This window comes from Myotis nattereri (genome assembly GCF_964212035.1).
Source record: "Myotis nattereri genome assembly, chromosome: 15".
Taxonomy (NCBI): Eukaryota; Metazoa; Chordata; class Mammalia; order Chiroptera; family Vespertilionidae; genus Myotis; species Myotis nattereri.
The window spans coordinates 17,242,753-17,257,519 of NC_138090.1; the positions used below are offsets into that span (position 1 = coordinate 17,242,753).

Below are 14,767 nucleotides of genomic sequence, written 5' to 3' on the forward strand. Positions count from 1 at the left end.
TCATGACAAGAGAATAAACTGGTCACTAGGAAATACTTGTTACAAAAAGAGTGGCCTTGGTTTTGATACCGTGTCATCCACTGAATCCAGCCCGTAGACTCCCAAACCTGGTTGCACCGCAGCTTTACTAAGACACGGACCCCCGGCACCACCCCGAAGAGCAAACGCTCGGGAACGAGACCCAAGGGAAAGGGACAAAGAGCGCCAGGCTCCGGGGCTCAGGTTTGGAGCGCAGGGGGCGGGGCCAGGGCACCACCGAGAGGGAGCGGCGGCATTCCTAGAGGGGCTCGGCCGCAGCCTAGTGACGCACTTCCGGCCGCCCCGCGGAGGCGCGAGCAGCGGAGGTGAGTCCGGGAGCAGCGGAGGTGAGTGGTACTGTGGATGGTGGGGTGGTACCCTGGCTCTTTGTGCGTGAGGGGTGGAGCTGGGTTGTGATTTCTGAGACACCAGTATAAGACACAGCCCGGCTAGGAGCTGGGTTGCCCACCCCTGGAGCAGGGAGCAGGGAGCAGGTCGGCGGCCCCTCTCTGACTCCCGCTTTGAACCTGGCGGCCGAAAACGTCCCGTTCCCGTGGGAAGCGAAGCCACAACCAGTTGGGGAGAGATGCTGCTGACTTTCGGGAACGTGTGTCGGAGCGGCCGGCGGGGGGGATGTTTGCCGGGGCGAAGCGGCCCGAAGGGGTAGTCACGAGTCCTTTGACACGTTGAGGTCACGCAGGCGCCCTCACCAAGGGTGGGTTGCGTGCGCTCCGGCTCCTGACATGGGGCCGTGCAGCAAGGCCCCGGGGAGGAGCAGAAGAGGCAGGGCCCCTCCGCCCGCCCGAGAGCGGAACAAGCCGGCGTTTGGAAGGCGCTGTCCGCTTACCGGAGCGGTGTCCGTTCCCAGAGGTAACCGCGCCCTGCGCTCCGTCTGCGGGATGACAGCGGCCCGGCAAGGATTGCTACAGTGTAACTAGTGACTTGTTCAGGCCTAGAATAAATACGCTTAACTCCTGCATTGTAATTCATACCCGTATGGAAAGCAAGTTTGCTGATGTCAACAAAGATCTGAGGCCACGAAACAAGTTTATTTGGGGTCTTCGAGGACTCGAATCCAAGAGAAGCGGATTCAGGTAACAGCCCAAACTGAGCTCTGGAGAGAACGAAGAAAGGCAGCGTTTATAAAGGCGCACATCACAGAATGTAGTTCTTCCATGCAATTGAGGTGTTGCCGGCGAGGTTAACAGGGTTTGGTTAGTTCCAATATGGAAACGAGGGAGGTGAGAACTGAGGAAGTAAATTCCATGTATGTCCGTGTAGCAGTTGTTCTAAGATGTTTATGATTCCCGCATGTTTATGTCTCGGCCTTGAGCGGAGTTTAGCACCAGGCTTTGTGCTTTGTTTGTTGTAGTGTGACAACAGGACGAGCAACAGTAAAAGTAGCTCTGAAAACAGGCACAACGTGTGCGCAGGCCCCACTTCCCTCATAGCCTCCTGACGCTATTAAAGTGACTCAGCAATGTTTATTACATTTTAGTTTTTCCCGTTCTCACTAGAGGGCGGCATTTGAGTGCAGGGCTTTATAGCCTTAGAGCATCTAGTTAAAATACTGTTTTCCAAAGTTACCTAGCTCTTGTCTTTCCCACCATTTCAGTGTGGGCACGTGACTCAATTGCAGGATGGTTAGGCTCATTTGATGTTGTTTGTGTTCCTGTTGTGGGTCATCACCACCATCCCATCCTGGTTGGTTGATTTTCAATATTTATGTGTATTTATTTACTTGTTTATGTGAAACATTACTCTGGTTATAAAAGAACAAAAGGCACACTCAGAGACACGACACTCCCTTCTACCCAGTTTCCTTCCATCCTGTTCCCATTCCAGGGTTCCTTTCACCCACTTACCACCCACACCTGATGTAACCACTCTCCTTTGTTTCTGGCTTATCCTTCCATTTCTTTTTGTATAAATGATCAGACACATATTTTCTTATACTCCTGTTTTTGCACTTTGTTTTTTTAAAAATTTTATTTGACAAAATACTTTGAAAATCACCCATATCATAGAGATAATTATCTTTTTTAAAAAATGCCATTCACGTATACATAAGACTGCATCTACTATGACAGTTAAGAAGCATAGTAAAATGAGCAGCCATGAACACACCACCCCATTAAGGAGGAGAACATTACCAGTACTGCTGCATCTGTCTGTGTGCTCAGCCCCAACCCAACTCCCAGCATCCCACCCCTAGAAGTAACAACTGTCTTAAATTTTGTGTTAATGTAGCCTTGCCTGTTTTTAAAAATCATTTTCTCACATATGCGTGTATATGTAAATAATGTGTTTAGTTTGCTTTTGAGCTTTGTGAAAACGACAGCATAGAGTCTGTAGTCATATGTTCCTAAATTCGTCCATGTTGTTGTGAGTCATTCATTTTTGCTGCTGGGCAGTTGTGTTGACGCTACCCAACTCAAGGGGTTCACTGCTTAGGGGGTTCTAGTCAAGGAGACATGGTTGTTGTTAGGTAGTTTTATTTACTCACAGCAAGTGAAGGAGACCACAGATTCACGTCCAAACCTGCTTCCTGGAAGAGAGGCTTAGCCATTGCTTTATACACTGTTTGGTCAATTACATGTTGATTTCTTTGCAGTTGGCTAAACTTACCTGGATTTGGTTAATTGCATGTTGAGTTCTTTCTTTTTTGGGGGGTGGGGGGGGCAATTGGCTAAACTCTTGGGTTGAGTGGTCAAGCTCATCCTGAGTGGATAAGCCGCATCTGCAAAATAGTGTGCTACATTTTCACACTTAACAAGATCTGCCCAGACCTTGAGACTCTTGTCCCATCTAACATTGGCGTGATCAAAAGATTGGGAAACTTATTTTGCTCTTCTCTGCTACAGTTTATTTTTTTTATTTTTTTTAATATATTTTATTGATTTTTTACAGAGAGGAAGGGAGAGAGATAGAGAGTTAGAAACATTGATGAGAGAGAAACATCGATCAGCTGCCTCCTGCACATCTCCTACTGGGGATATGCCCACAACCCAAGTACATGCCCTTGACTGGAATCGAACCTGGGACCTTTCAGTCCGCAGGCCGACGCTCTATCCACTGAGCCAAACCGGTTTCGGCATCTGCTACAGTTTAAATAGTGTTAGAATTACTCATTTCTTCAAGATTTGAAAATATTTACCTATGATATATATGGGCTCAGTACTTTATGAGTACACTCTTTACTGGCCATCTCAGTTTGATTAGGTAAAAGTAATCATGGATTACAGAGAAAAATCTATTTAATAAAATTGGTAGAGTTGATTCATTAAATTCATATAGAATTATATGTTCTTCCATCATATACGTTTTTAAGCATCTATAGATTATTTTTTAAATGGGCACTTCAGCTATTAACCCTCAAACATTTGTAAAGCAGAAATAAGTGTATTGGACTATTCAAACACCATCAGTAAAGCCAGAAATTATGAACAGAGAAGAAATTAACAACATACTATCCTAAACAATTCTTTGGCCAGAGACTAAACACCAGCTATCAAATAGTAATTAACACATGACATAAAACCTCTGGTATGTGGCTAATTGTGTATTCAGAGGAAAATTTATGGCCTTGTAGGTTTTAATTGCCAAATAGGAAAGTATGGAAATAAATGAATAAGCCATGCTCCCCTAAGAAGTTTGAAAAAGCCTTTATAGTCTAGTTTCCCCCAAAAGCAGAACAAAGGGCAAAGATTTGTGTGCCGGTGATTCATCTGGGAATGTAGTCCCGGGGCAGAGTGAAAGACAGGGCCTGGCACAGAGGGGAGGAGAGCCAGTACCAGGGTGCTGTCAGTGTGGCCCTTCTCCATCTGATTGCTGCTCTGTCTTACAGGATCTTGGAGGAGCTTTGGAATCTCATTTGGGGGTCTAAAGGGGAAAACATTTATCCATTGACCTCTGTCCCCTATTGGTCAAGGGTGGCACCACAGGCATTAACTCTCCTGCACTTTAGGGACCAGCAAGTGTCCACAGGTTTCCGCAGGGGCCCCATACAGGACAGCAGAGAAGCCCAGGGCAGGAGCCAGGCATCGGTGGTGTAGGTCCTTGCAGAGGCATTGGCAGGCTGCACCTGCACAAAGCTGAATAAGCTTCTGGAACAGGACTAAGTGTGAGACAAGAGGAATGGAGTGGTGCGTAAAAGTATCTCTTGCAGAGCCTAAGAAACAAACTAAGAAACAGAGCTTAATGAATTAAAATCAATTAGGGGAAAAACAAAAACAAACAGTGTTCTAAATAAATTAAAAAGCTGGTTCACTGAAAATAAAACAACATTAAAATAAATAAACCCATGTTCAGCCTTCTTTATTAATCTGTTTGGGATGCCATAACAAAATGCCATCGACTGTGTGGCTTTAACAACAGGAACCTAATCTTATAATTCTGGAAACTGCAAGTCCAAGATGAAGGATCTGCTGATTTGTTCTTAGTGAGGGCTCTCTCCTGGGGTTTCAGGTGGCTGCCTTCTCACTGTGTGCTCACATGGCAAAGATGGAGAGCTTTGGAGTCTGTCCTTCTCTCCCTCCCTCCCTCCCTCCCTCCCTCCGTTGCAGTATGGTTTATTAAGCTTAGTATAGGCGCTGGGACTTGCCCCTGGTGCTCTTCATGTACAAAGCCTGAACATTCTGCCAGTTCTTTTTGAGCAATGACACCAAGAAATTGACAGCTAAGTGGATGTTGTACACATCTCATCACCTGTCATCTCACGTGGCCAATAGCCGCTGCCAGACACAGCACCTCCTGCATCTGGAACTTGATTGCGGATTTTACCTCCTCAGCTTTGGCCACCATGTTCTCATTGTGGGTCAACAAGGACGGGAACTTGCCAGCCTTATTCAGGCCCAGGCCCAAGATTCATGGGATTTGCTTGATCAGAGACTCTGAAGCCAGAAAGGCATCGTACTTGGCCAGCTTCTTGACCAGTTTCTTATTCCTGCTGAGTTTCTTCAGCGCCTTGATGTCCATGTGCGGGATGTCCACGGCCTTGGCCTCATCACAGTGCTGCTGGTCGCCCAGAACACACATGGAGAACTTGGGGCGGGGCGTGGACTTAAGCCTGATGGTGCCCGAGAAGCGTTTGTCCCCTGAGGGTCATAGTTCTTCAGGCCAATCTGCAGCTCAACTGTCTCCATAAACTTCCGGCGCTTGTGCTGGTTCCTTTGCAGCACCTCCCGCACCGCCTAGGAGAGGGTGTCGTGGGAGACTTTGCTGCTCATGGGTCCTCGTGCTGCAAAAACTGGAAAAGAGCTCGTCCTTTTCTTGTAAGTGCATCAGCCCTATTAGATTTGGGCCCCGCCCTTATGACTGCATTTAATCTTATTACCGCCTCAGGGGTTAGAACTTTAACATAGGAATTTTGTGGGGACACAAGCTTTACCAAGGGAAGAGGTCTAAAAGCATATATATTCAAAAGAAGTGGGAAAAGCAAAGTAGCTCCAGATATGGAGGAAGTGAAAAAAGTCATAAACCAGTTTTCCCCACACCTGTGCGAAAGTTGAAATCCTGGAAGATGTAGATGAAATTTTAGGAAACATACATTTTCAACCTGAATTTAGGATCTGTGAGAATCAGAAAGTAGCCGCTCCGTGTGTTTTTGAACATGGTGAGCAAGGGGCTTTGGGTCATGGGGCCTACATGCCACAGCGACCCCCTCTGCCAGGTCGCTGAGATCTCGGCTTCTTTGCTCTCGGCAGGCTGGGAAGTATGAGGAGGCAGCCTGGTACCTCACTTCTGGCCCAGCTTCCTGAAGGTAAGTCTGGGCCATGGGGGAGGCTGACCTCCCAAGGTCTCTATAGAGACATTAGACCCTTGAGGACTCTCATCTGTGTGAGAAGATAGGCAGGATGTGGGGGAGCAGCTGTCCCTTTCCAGCTGCTGCCTCCCTGGGCCTGACCCGGGCCTCTGCTGGGGCTGCAGCACCTCCTGCCTGTCTTCTCTTTCAGGGGGACCGAGGGTGATACTTGTTTAGAGAGAGAAATAAATCAAAGATCTTGGTATTGTTCTGTCTCTTGAGTTGAAGCACTGCTCCTCGAGTTTTTGTTTTATTCTTTAGGCTCTGCATACATTCTTATGTACACTCGTGTGTGTGTGTGTGTGTGTGTGTGTGTGTGTGTGTGTGTGTGAGATGTGTGTCAGAGTTGTAAAGTCCTAGGGTTCCTGGCAGTGAGCATCAGTGTCATGGCTGGGAGGAGTCCGGGGTACTGAGCGATTGAACAGATCAGCCCCACCTTCCTATGGCAGCTCCTGCTCACACTCCTATGTGGACTCAGGCTGCCTGCATCTTAGATCTTCTCTTCTTGGTCGGGGTGGCTTACCTCACACTTGTCTCCCTCTGTGCTTGTCCTTAGCTCCAGCCCTTCTCTGAGAGGGAGGCGAAGCAATGGCAGCCATGCTCCTGACAGCCTGGCCTCAGGTGAGCCGTGGTTCTTCGGGTCTTCCTCTGAGCAGTTTCACATTGAGAAACCGAGAAGGGGAGCTGGTGAGCTGGTGATGAGAGCTGGAGAGAGCCTCCATGCTCACACCTGCCCGACTGGACTTGTGGGAAGAGTGGTGATGTAGAGGGACGGAAGCAGCAGGGGAGCGGGGCCCGAAGGCAGGGGTGTCGTGCTGGGCACATGGAGGTTCTTGGCTCTGGGGATAGGAAATGTGGGAACTGACCAGGTAGGATGCTCCGTGTATGGGTGTGAATGGAGGAGGCAGCAGAGGACTGGGATTCCCAGGGCCCAGGTACAGGTGAAGCAGGGCTGTGCTTCTAATTGAGGGGAAGAGGAGGGTAGTGGGGGCAAGGGAGGAAGGAAACTGGAAGCCTGCGGGACAGGCTGTTCTCACTCTGTCCTCAGAGGCTTTCAGGGCTTGGGGGGCAGTGGCTCAAACTGTAGGTCTCTGATAAGAGCTCTGGGCCTCTCCCCCGGAAAAATACATGTGCAAACAGTTTTCCATGCAATTTTAGGGACTTCATGGAGCCCTGAGGCTCATCCATGGACTTCCATGGACTGCAGGTTGGGAAAGTCATAGTCTCAGTAGCTCCACTAACATCGCTTAAGGCTCCCTATGCCGCAGGCACCATACTAAGCACTTGGCATGGATCGCTCATTCCTGACAACTGACCTCTGAGATAGGTGCTGTGTTGGACTCATTACACCACAAAAGACACGAAGGCAAAGGAGATAGAGTGACTGGCCCAAGGTCTCACAGCCATTGTGTGATTCTTCACTGCCCAGCCTTGGGGCACGTGTGGGACCAGTGGAGTTAACTTGGTCAGATTTGTGATGGCCGTGTAGGGAATAACTTTCAGGGAGATTCAAAAGCAGGGTGACCACTTCAGAAAGAAGTCCCCTGGTCCAGGCGATGGGGCTTCATCAGGAAAGTAATTGTTAAAGAGGGGGATCTAATTCCAGTAATGCTTAACATAAAAACCGTTAGGAGATGGGGGTAAGGGAGAGGGAGGAGTCAAGAATTAATCCCCAGGGTTCTTGCTGAGGTTTCCTGCACAGATAGTGGTGGGTGACACCAACTGAGGTTTGAATTCAGGAGGAGGCACCAGCTTACCTGGGGAAAGGGCGGTGGCAGTGGGCTGTGAAGGCATTTAATTTTGTGTGGAGAGGTTATTTGACCTGTCCGAGGTCACACAGCGAGTGACTCACAGTAACTCCCAGAAGCTGACTAGATTATTTGCTGGGTGGAGGTTGGTAGAGTCAACCAAGACAGATCCTGGCAGATAGTTGAGGGCAAATCCCTGCCAGTGTGCCCCCAAGGTTGTTAGAGAAGGCTGAGGCGGGCAGAGAGCAGCCGGAGTCTGCAGCTGCAGGAGGGAGGAGCCGGGCCTGCGAGCATGCAGCATCAGCCCTGAGTGGCAGAGCCGGTGCTGACTGCAGAGGGTATGGATGCAAAGAGGAGCAGCCAAAGGGTGTTTGAGGAGCTCGCCAACAGGAAAGCTGAGCTCCCTTCTCGTCCAAACGTTGGATGACGGTGCAAAGGATGAGGCTTGAATGGAGGGGGTAACAAAACGTCAGGTTTTCAGCAAGACCCAACTGGAAGTGGAATGGCTGTTGCTGCCACCCCCTCACCCTTGGTCCCCAAGCTGATCTGGGCAGCACTGAGCTTCCTCTGCTGGAGGTTCTGAAGCAGAGGCGGCACAGCCCCTTGCTGGGAAGTCGGTGACGCGGATCAGGCTGCAGATGGGGCTGGATGAGATGGAAGCCATGGCCATTCTTTGGGAGCAGGATGGAGAAGCCCACACCTCAAGGAGAAGAAGTGGGAATGCTGGTGGGTGGGTCCTGAGCCATGTCCACCAGTGAGGGAGTGGCTATACTGTCTTTGAGAAGTATAAAAACGGCATGAGGTTTCTCTGCCACGAGAGAAGTCAAATGTGCCCTGGCTTGCTTTTCAGGTATTTTTCTCACAGTTTTTGGCATGTTATTACTTTCATGCTCTTCACAAGCTCCCTCCCCGAGCCCTTATACTGCCCTCTGCCCCCCACTTAGGGCCTGAGCCATGGAATTGGCCCTAGGGCAGCAGGAACCTGTTGTTTCAGAAGTCGGTGACCTTTGAGGATGTGGCTGTGTACTTCACCCCAACGGAGTGGGATGGCCTGTCCCCTGCACAGAGGGCTCTGTACAGGGATGTGATGCTGGAGAATTATGGGAATGTGGCCTCCCTGGGTAAGGCCTCTCCCCTGGGCCCAGACTTGTCGGTTGGGGTTTCCTGACTTCCCTTACATGTTGCAGGTGGGGTCTCTGGTGAATCCTTTACTGAGTGGGGACTCCAGAGGCTGAGATTCCTAATTCCCTAGACCCAGGGATTGCTGGGAAGGGCAAACCCCAAGCCCTTTTTGGGTCAATTTAGGATTTTGCCGGGACTAGTGTGCACTCTTTATGAACCCTATAGAAGCTGTGTTTTAGACAGTATGGAAAAAGCAACTTACAGCGTTCTCTTTAGTTCCCCCTCACCCGCATCTTCGCTCTTTCCAAGGATGTCAGTGCACTCTGAATACCTCAGGCCAAGGTCAAAAACTGGTGTCCCTTTGGGCAGATTCTGTTTGCTCTGCATGAAGTCTCCTGGGCCATGGTCTGGGCCCTTGTCGACTTCTCCCTCACCTCCTCAAGCCCTCCCCTCCCCACCTCATGGACACCTTGGGGCTCTTACCTCCCCCCAACCCCCAGTTGCCAAGACAATCGGAAAAGAGGCTTAGATATCACCCAATGGCAGACTATTCACCCTTCTCTCCTGTTTCCTTTTCCCCAAAACAGGATTTCCACTTATCAAACCTGCTGTGATCTTACAACTGGAGGGAGGAGGTGAGCTGGGGGGCCCATCTCCACTGGCTGCTGAAACAGGCACAGACCCTCCAGGCCTCTGGACTGGTAAGGGAAGCACATATTGCCTATTATGCTGGAAAGTTTAACTCTTTAGGAAGAGTTAGCATGTAAGCATAAGTTAGCATGTTAGCAACATATAACCGTGCCACGCTTATTGGCCAGCTATACAAAGTAAAATTTAAATAAATTTTGATGATCTATATATAGATTCAATTAAGATCTTTTCACAATTTTCTATTTCTTTGTACTAAGAACAGATCATTTTCAAATGCCTCATTCTAACTTTTTTTAATCCTAATATTAGAATTTTACCTTACTTAGAAAAAAAGGAATGGATTAAGTAATTTGGGTGCAGGGAGAGGGTTCTTGCCAGTTTTCTAAACATTGTCTATTTAACACTTTACACAGAACAGGAAAATAGCCCTGTGGTTAGAAGTATAGTTTTGGGGGCAGATTTTCTGAGGTTCAGTCCTAACTGTGCAACTTCCTAGTTGTGTGACTGAGCAAGTCAGTTATTTAGTTCTCTGAGAGTCAGTGTTCTCATCCCTGAAAGTGAGATAATAATAATAAAAGTAGGTTTTAGTGCTAGTCTTAGAGTTTGAGGATGGAATGAGATAACATGTATCATGTGCCTGGCTAAGAGTGTGTGCTCAATGATACATTAGTTATTTTTGTTTTTTTGGAGGAGACAGCTTTATATAGTAAGCTATAGGGACTAAGGCAATAGGGAGGAAGTGCTGTAATTCATTGCTTCTCAAACCATATGCAAATGAATTACCTGAGAGTCTTACAGATATGCAGATTGTTATTCAGTAAGTCCGGTGTGGGGCCAAGATTCTGCATTTTTGTTAAGTTTCCAGGTGATGCCAGTGTTTTCGGTTCCCAGACCACACTTGAAGTAGTGAGGCTCTCATTGGCTCAGGCAGAGTAGCTGCCATATGACTTCTCATTTCCCATGAGGCCTAGCTTTACCTCCTGCATTTGGATTCCATAAGATTCTCTTACATCCCTTCAATGAATCCTCTTTTTTTAAAAGATGGTTTCAGCCAGATGATCTCTGACCAACAAAGACATGTTTTGGACATGGAGAGTTTGAAGTGCTTGGCATATAGAGGGGGGGAAAGGTGATATTGTGGAGACCCTTAATCAAAGGTATCTGGAAAAATCTATAGACAGTAGATAGTCCTGAAGTTTTTGAACATCCCATCATGATCTAAGCTAATAGTAGAAACATTGATCTAATCCATGAATATAGGTTTATTGGGGTGAGGACTCAAATGGGTTTTAGGCAAGCAGAGGGGAAGGTGTAAGGTATAAGACTCATGTCAGCAGAGTTGACTTTCTTTTAAAAATTATTTCCTGATGTCATCCCATACACCAAAAAGGTTGTGGGTTTGATTCCTGGTCAGGGTACATATCTAGGTTGTAGGTTTGATAACTGGGCAACCAATTAATGTTTCTCCCTCACATAGATGTTTCTCACTTTTAACCTTTATGTTATTGGTTATTATTGGTTTAGAGACAGGTAGTCTTTTCAAAATCATTACTTTAAAATTATACTATTGGCACATGCTCAAAACAGTAAAAAAGGTATATAAAATGGTGGGGAAATATATTAAACTTCCTGTTATTTTGCTCAGTTTCTTTTGTCTTCTTCCAGAAGTTTTCTAGGCATAGTACAAAAACATGTCTATGTCCGCCCTTTTTATTTACTTTTACACAAATGGAATCTACTCTACATACCATTTCTCAACTTGTTTTTCTACTTAACAGTATATCTTTATATCTTTTCCTATTAGCACATATGGATTTAACATTTCCTGTTTTATGTTTTTTATACTAGATATTGATATCCAGGCTGACAATAATATGACAAAGGAAATGAACAAAGAAAAACATAATACATCATTTGTACTTCAGGGGGACTTTTCCCAGGAAACAGACTTCTCAGAAGCCTATATTCTAGAAAAACAACAGCAGGAAGTCCACCTAGTAGTAAGTATGAAGAAAGAAAACAGCAGTGTCATTGACAGAACAGTGAAAAATGACGCAAGCCTCATGGAGGAGTGTTTGTTTAGTCAGAGTCTAAACTTGAATCAATGTAATACCATCATCACCACTGGAGAGGAGCCCCCTGAGTGTACAGGACTGGAGAAATCCTTAAGCTTTGACACAAAACTTATCCATCATGAAATAAGTAATTCCAGGGAAAGACCATTGGAATGTGAAGAATTAGTGGAAACCTTTAAGTATAACTCTCAACTTCATCATCAAAACAGCTACCTTGGGGAGAAGCCCTATCAGTGTAAGGATTGTGGCAAAGCCTTTAGTGTTAATGCAAAATTAATTTGTCATCAAAGACTTCATAGTGGGGAGAAACCCTTCAAATGTGTGGAGTGTGGGAAAAGCTTCAGCTACAGTTCCCATTACATTACACATCAGACAGTCCACAGTGGGGAGAAGCCCTATCAGTGTAAGGTGTGTGGGAAAGCCTTCAGTGTTAATGGGAGTCTAAGCAGGCATCAGAGAATCCATACAGGAGAGAAGCCTTATCAGTGCAAGGAGTGTGGAAATGGCTTCAGCTGCAGTTCTGCATATATCACACACCAGAGAGTCCACACTGGGGAGAAACCTTATGAGTGTAATGACTGTGGGAAAGCTTTCAATGTTAATGCAAAATTAATTCAACACCAGAGAATCCACACTGGAGAGAAACCTTATAAATGTAATGAGTGTGGGAAAGGTTTCAGGTGCAGTTCCCAGCTTAGGCAGCATCACAGCATCCACACTGGAGAGAGGCCCTGTCAGTGTAAGGAGTGTGGGAAAGCCTTCAGTAATAATACAAAACTCTCTCAGCATCAGAGAATCCACACTGGTGAGAAGCCTTATGAGTGTACTGAATGTGGAAAAGCCTTTAGTGTCAAAGGGAAGTTAATCCAGCACCAGAGAATCCACACTGGTGAGAAGCCCTATGAGTGTAATGAATGTGGAAAAGCTTTCAGGTGTAACTCCCAGCTTCGACAGCATCTGCGAATCCACACTGGAGAGAAGCCCTATGAGTGTAATGAGTGTGGAAAGGCCTTCAGCGTCAATGCAAAACTAATGCAGCATCAGAGGATTCACACTGGGGAGAAACCCTTTGAATGTAATGAGTGTGGAAAATGCTTTACTTCTAAAAGAAACCTACTTGATCATCACCGAATACATACTGGAGAAAAACCTTATCAATGTAAAGAATGTGGGAAAGCCTTTAGTATCAATGCCAAACTAACTAGGCATCAGAGAATACACACTGGGGAGAAACCTTTCAAATGTAAGGAATGTGAGAAAGCATTTAGCTGTAGTTCTGATTATATTGTACATCAGAGAATCCATACTGGAGAAAAACCCTTTCAGTGTAAGGAGTGTGGAAAAGCCTTCCATGTTAATGCCCATTTAATTCGGCATCAGAGAAGCCACACTGGGGAGAAACCCTTCAGATGTGTGGAGTGTGGCAAAGGCTTTAGCTACAGTTCTGACTGTATTATACATCAGACTGTCCACACTTGGAAGAAACCCTATGTGTGTAATGTGTGTGGGAAAGCCTTCAGGTTTAGCTTCCAACTTAGTCAACATCAGAGTGTCCACAGTGAAGGAAAATCCTAATGAGAAGGATGTAGAAAACTCTCCAGATTAATGTTGAACTGAATCAGGTACCATGAGACTTACCCTGGTGGAAAACCCTGAGAGAGATGAATGTAGCAATCTTTACATGGAAACAAATCTTTCTCATTTTATTTATTACATTTTAAATCAGAAATGAAGACCAGTTAAAAAGTAACATTCAAAAACAAATAGGTCATTGGGTGGCAGAGAGAGGCTTGCCTACGCCCAGCATCCTGGCCATGGACATATGGAGAGTTGATAGTCTGACACTCGGAAAACAAACAAAAACAAATAGGTTTTTTTATACCAACAACCAATTAGAAAATATAATGGAAGAAAATACCCCATTCCCAACACCATCAAGAAAAGTAGATTTTCTAGGAAAATTATATGGATCACCACTGAGGGTCACAAATGGAAACAAATGGGGAGAGAGAAGCCTTGTTCTTGGATAGGAAAACTCAGATATTCACTGTACCTAAATTATTTCCCTTTCATTTTTGACAATAAGCATGTATCACTTTTGTAAAGAGGAAAAACAATAAATATTTCTTTAGAAAAGGAAAAATGTGAGTAGTTTTTATTTTCATGGAATAGAGCTAACCTTTAGAAGTTTAGATAAAATCATCAGCTGAAACCCCACCCATGCTCAGCAAGCCCAGCCTCCAGAAACCAAATATAAGGGAAAATATTGATAAACTGACTTCAAAAGTAAATATTTGTTTTAAATCCAAATAAAGTTAAAAGATAAAGCACAAAACTAGAACCCTTGTAAAATTTGTTATGTAAAAGTAATATGCAGAGAGGTCTTACCATTAAGAGAAAAATCCTATATAATAAAAGCCTAATATGCAAATCTACTGAACAGTGGAATGACTGGTCGCAATGACGTGCACTGACCACCAGGGGGTGGTCAATGCAGCAGCTGCCCCCAGCCCGCAGGCCCCAGGCCAGCCAAGGCAGGTGCCAGCGACCCCTGCCTCCCATTGCCCCACCAGTCGCCCCACAGGTCAGCCCTGATCGCTGGCCAGGCCTGGGGACCCTACCCATGCATGAATTTTGTGCACCAGGCCTGTAGTAATCTAAGAAAACCCAGTAAATCACACTAGTAGGCAGCTTTAAAAAAGATTACATTATTAATAAAGTAAGATGTTCGGTCTTGGTAGTATTCCAAGGAGTGTAAACTAAAACGGGTGCAAACAACCACGCACAGGAAGCCCCTGAACCTCTAGCACAGACACGAGGTGTACACACAGACCCTCCCGTGGAGGCACAGATCCCTGCAGACAGACACAGGCCACCTCCCTGCGCAGACCTCCCTCCTGCGCTGTCCAGCGCGAGTGACCAGTGTTGGCTGGGAGGGCCATCGAGGGCTTCACAGGACCTGCTCCGGTCGGAGAGCTAATGACGCGCTCCAGGACTCGAGCTGGAGTGTCCAGGATGCCATGCACACGCCCTCCCCCGCCCCCATGCGCCTCGGAGCTGGTCATGTGTGGCGGCAGACCCTGGAGCCTCAGAACAGGGGTGCCAGGGCCCTTCTGACCCGCTGGCCCTGCTCTGGGAAACTCCAGGCCGAACACCGAGACCCAGAGTGCACCGAGGCATGGCGGCCACTTACTTACAGGGAAGCTGAGGCCCGGAGGTGGACACCCCCTGGTCCCCAGGCCAGAGGAGAGCTGCAAGGCCATAGCTCGCTGCAACCCTCCCGGTTCCCGAACGTCCTGCCGATGGTGTGTGGGTGTGCGGTCCACGGAGGCGGGGACAGGAAGCCCTGC

The 14,767-nt window shown here is 46.8% G+C and overlaps 1 protein-coding gene and 1 pseudogene across 4 annotated transcripts; one reads left to right on the forward strand and one right to left on the reverse strand.

The window, feature by feature from the left end:
- Nucleotides 1-325: 325 nt before the first annotated feature.
- On the forward strand, nucleotides 326-13,549 carry ZNF23 (zinc finger protein 23). Of its 3 annotated transcripts, none has more exons than XM_081106764.1 (5): nucleotides 326-365; nucleotides 6,378-6,442; nucleotides 8,564-8,690; nucleotides 9,279-9,392; nucleotides 11,191-13,549. In XM_081106764.1, exons 2-5 carry the CDS (start codon nucleotides 6,410-6,412, stop codon nucleotides 12,990-12,992), a joined length of 2,076 nt encoding a protein of 691 aa, XP_080962890.1. In that variant the 5' UTR covers nucleotides 326-365; nucleotides 6,378-6,409; the 3' UTR covers nucleotides 12,993-13,549. The 3 variants fall into 3 exon arrangements, with proteins under 3 accessions (XP_080962890.1, XP_080962891.1, XP_080962892.1); XM_081106765.1 differs by having other exon boundaries at nucleotides 329-365; nucleotides 8,514-8,690; XM_081106766.1 differs by lacking the exon at nucleotides 326-365 and adding an exon at nucleotides 4,368-5,291 and having other exon boundaries at nucleotides 8,514-8,690.
- LOC308530241 (large ribosomal subunit protein uL1-like) lies at nucleotides 4,599-5,246 on the reverse strand (annotated as a pseudogene). Its single transcript has one exon. The product of its transcript is annotated as a large ribosomal subunit protein uL1-like (transcript).
- Nucleotides 13,550-14,767: the final 1,218 nt, after the last annotated feature.

Excerpts from the sequence above, each read along its gene's own strand:
- ZNF23 (XM_081106764.1), top strand. The coding sequence starts at position 6,410 with ATGGCAGCCATGCTCCTGACAGCCTGGCCTCAG. Across the intron at positions 6,443-8,563 it reads TCCTGACAGCCTGGCCTCAG|AAGTCGGTGACCTTTGAGGA; the intron begins GTGAGCCGTGGT and ends CTGTTGTTTCAG. Across the intron at positions 8,691-9,278 it reads TGGGAATGTGGCCTCCCTGG|GATTTCCACTTATCAAACCT; the intron begins GTAAGGCCTCTC and ends TCCCCAAAACAG.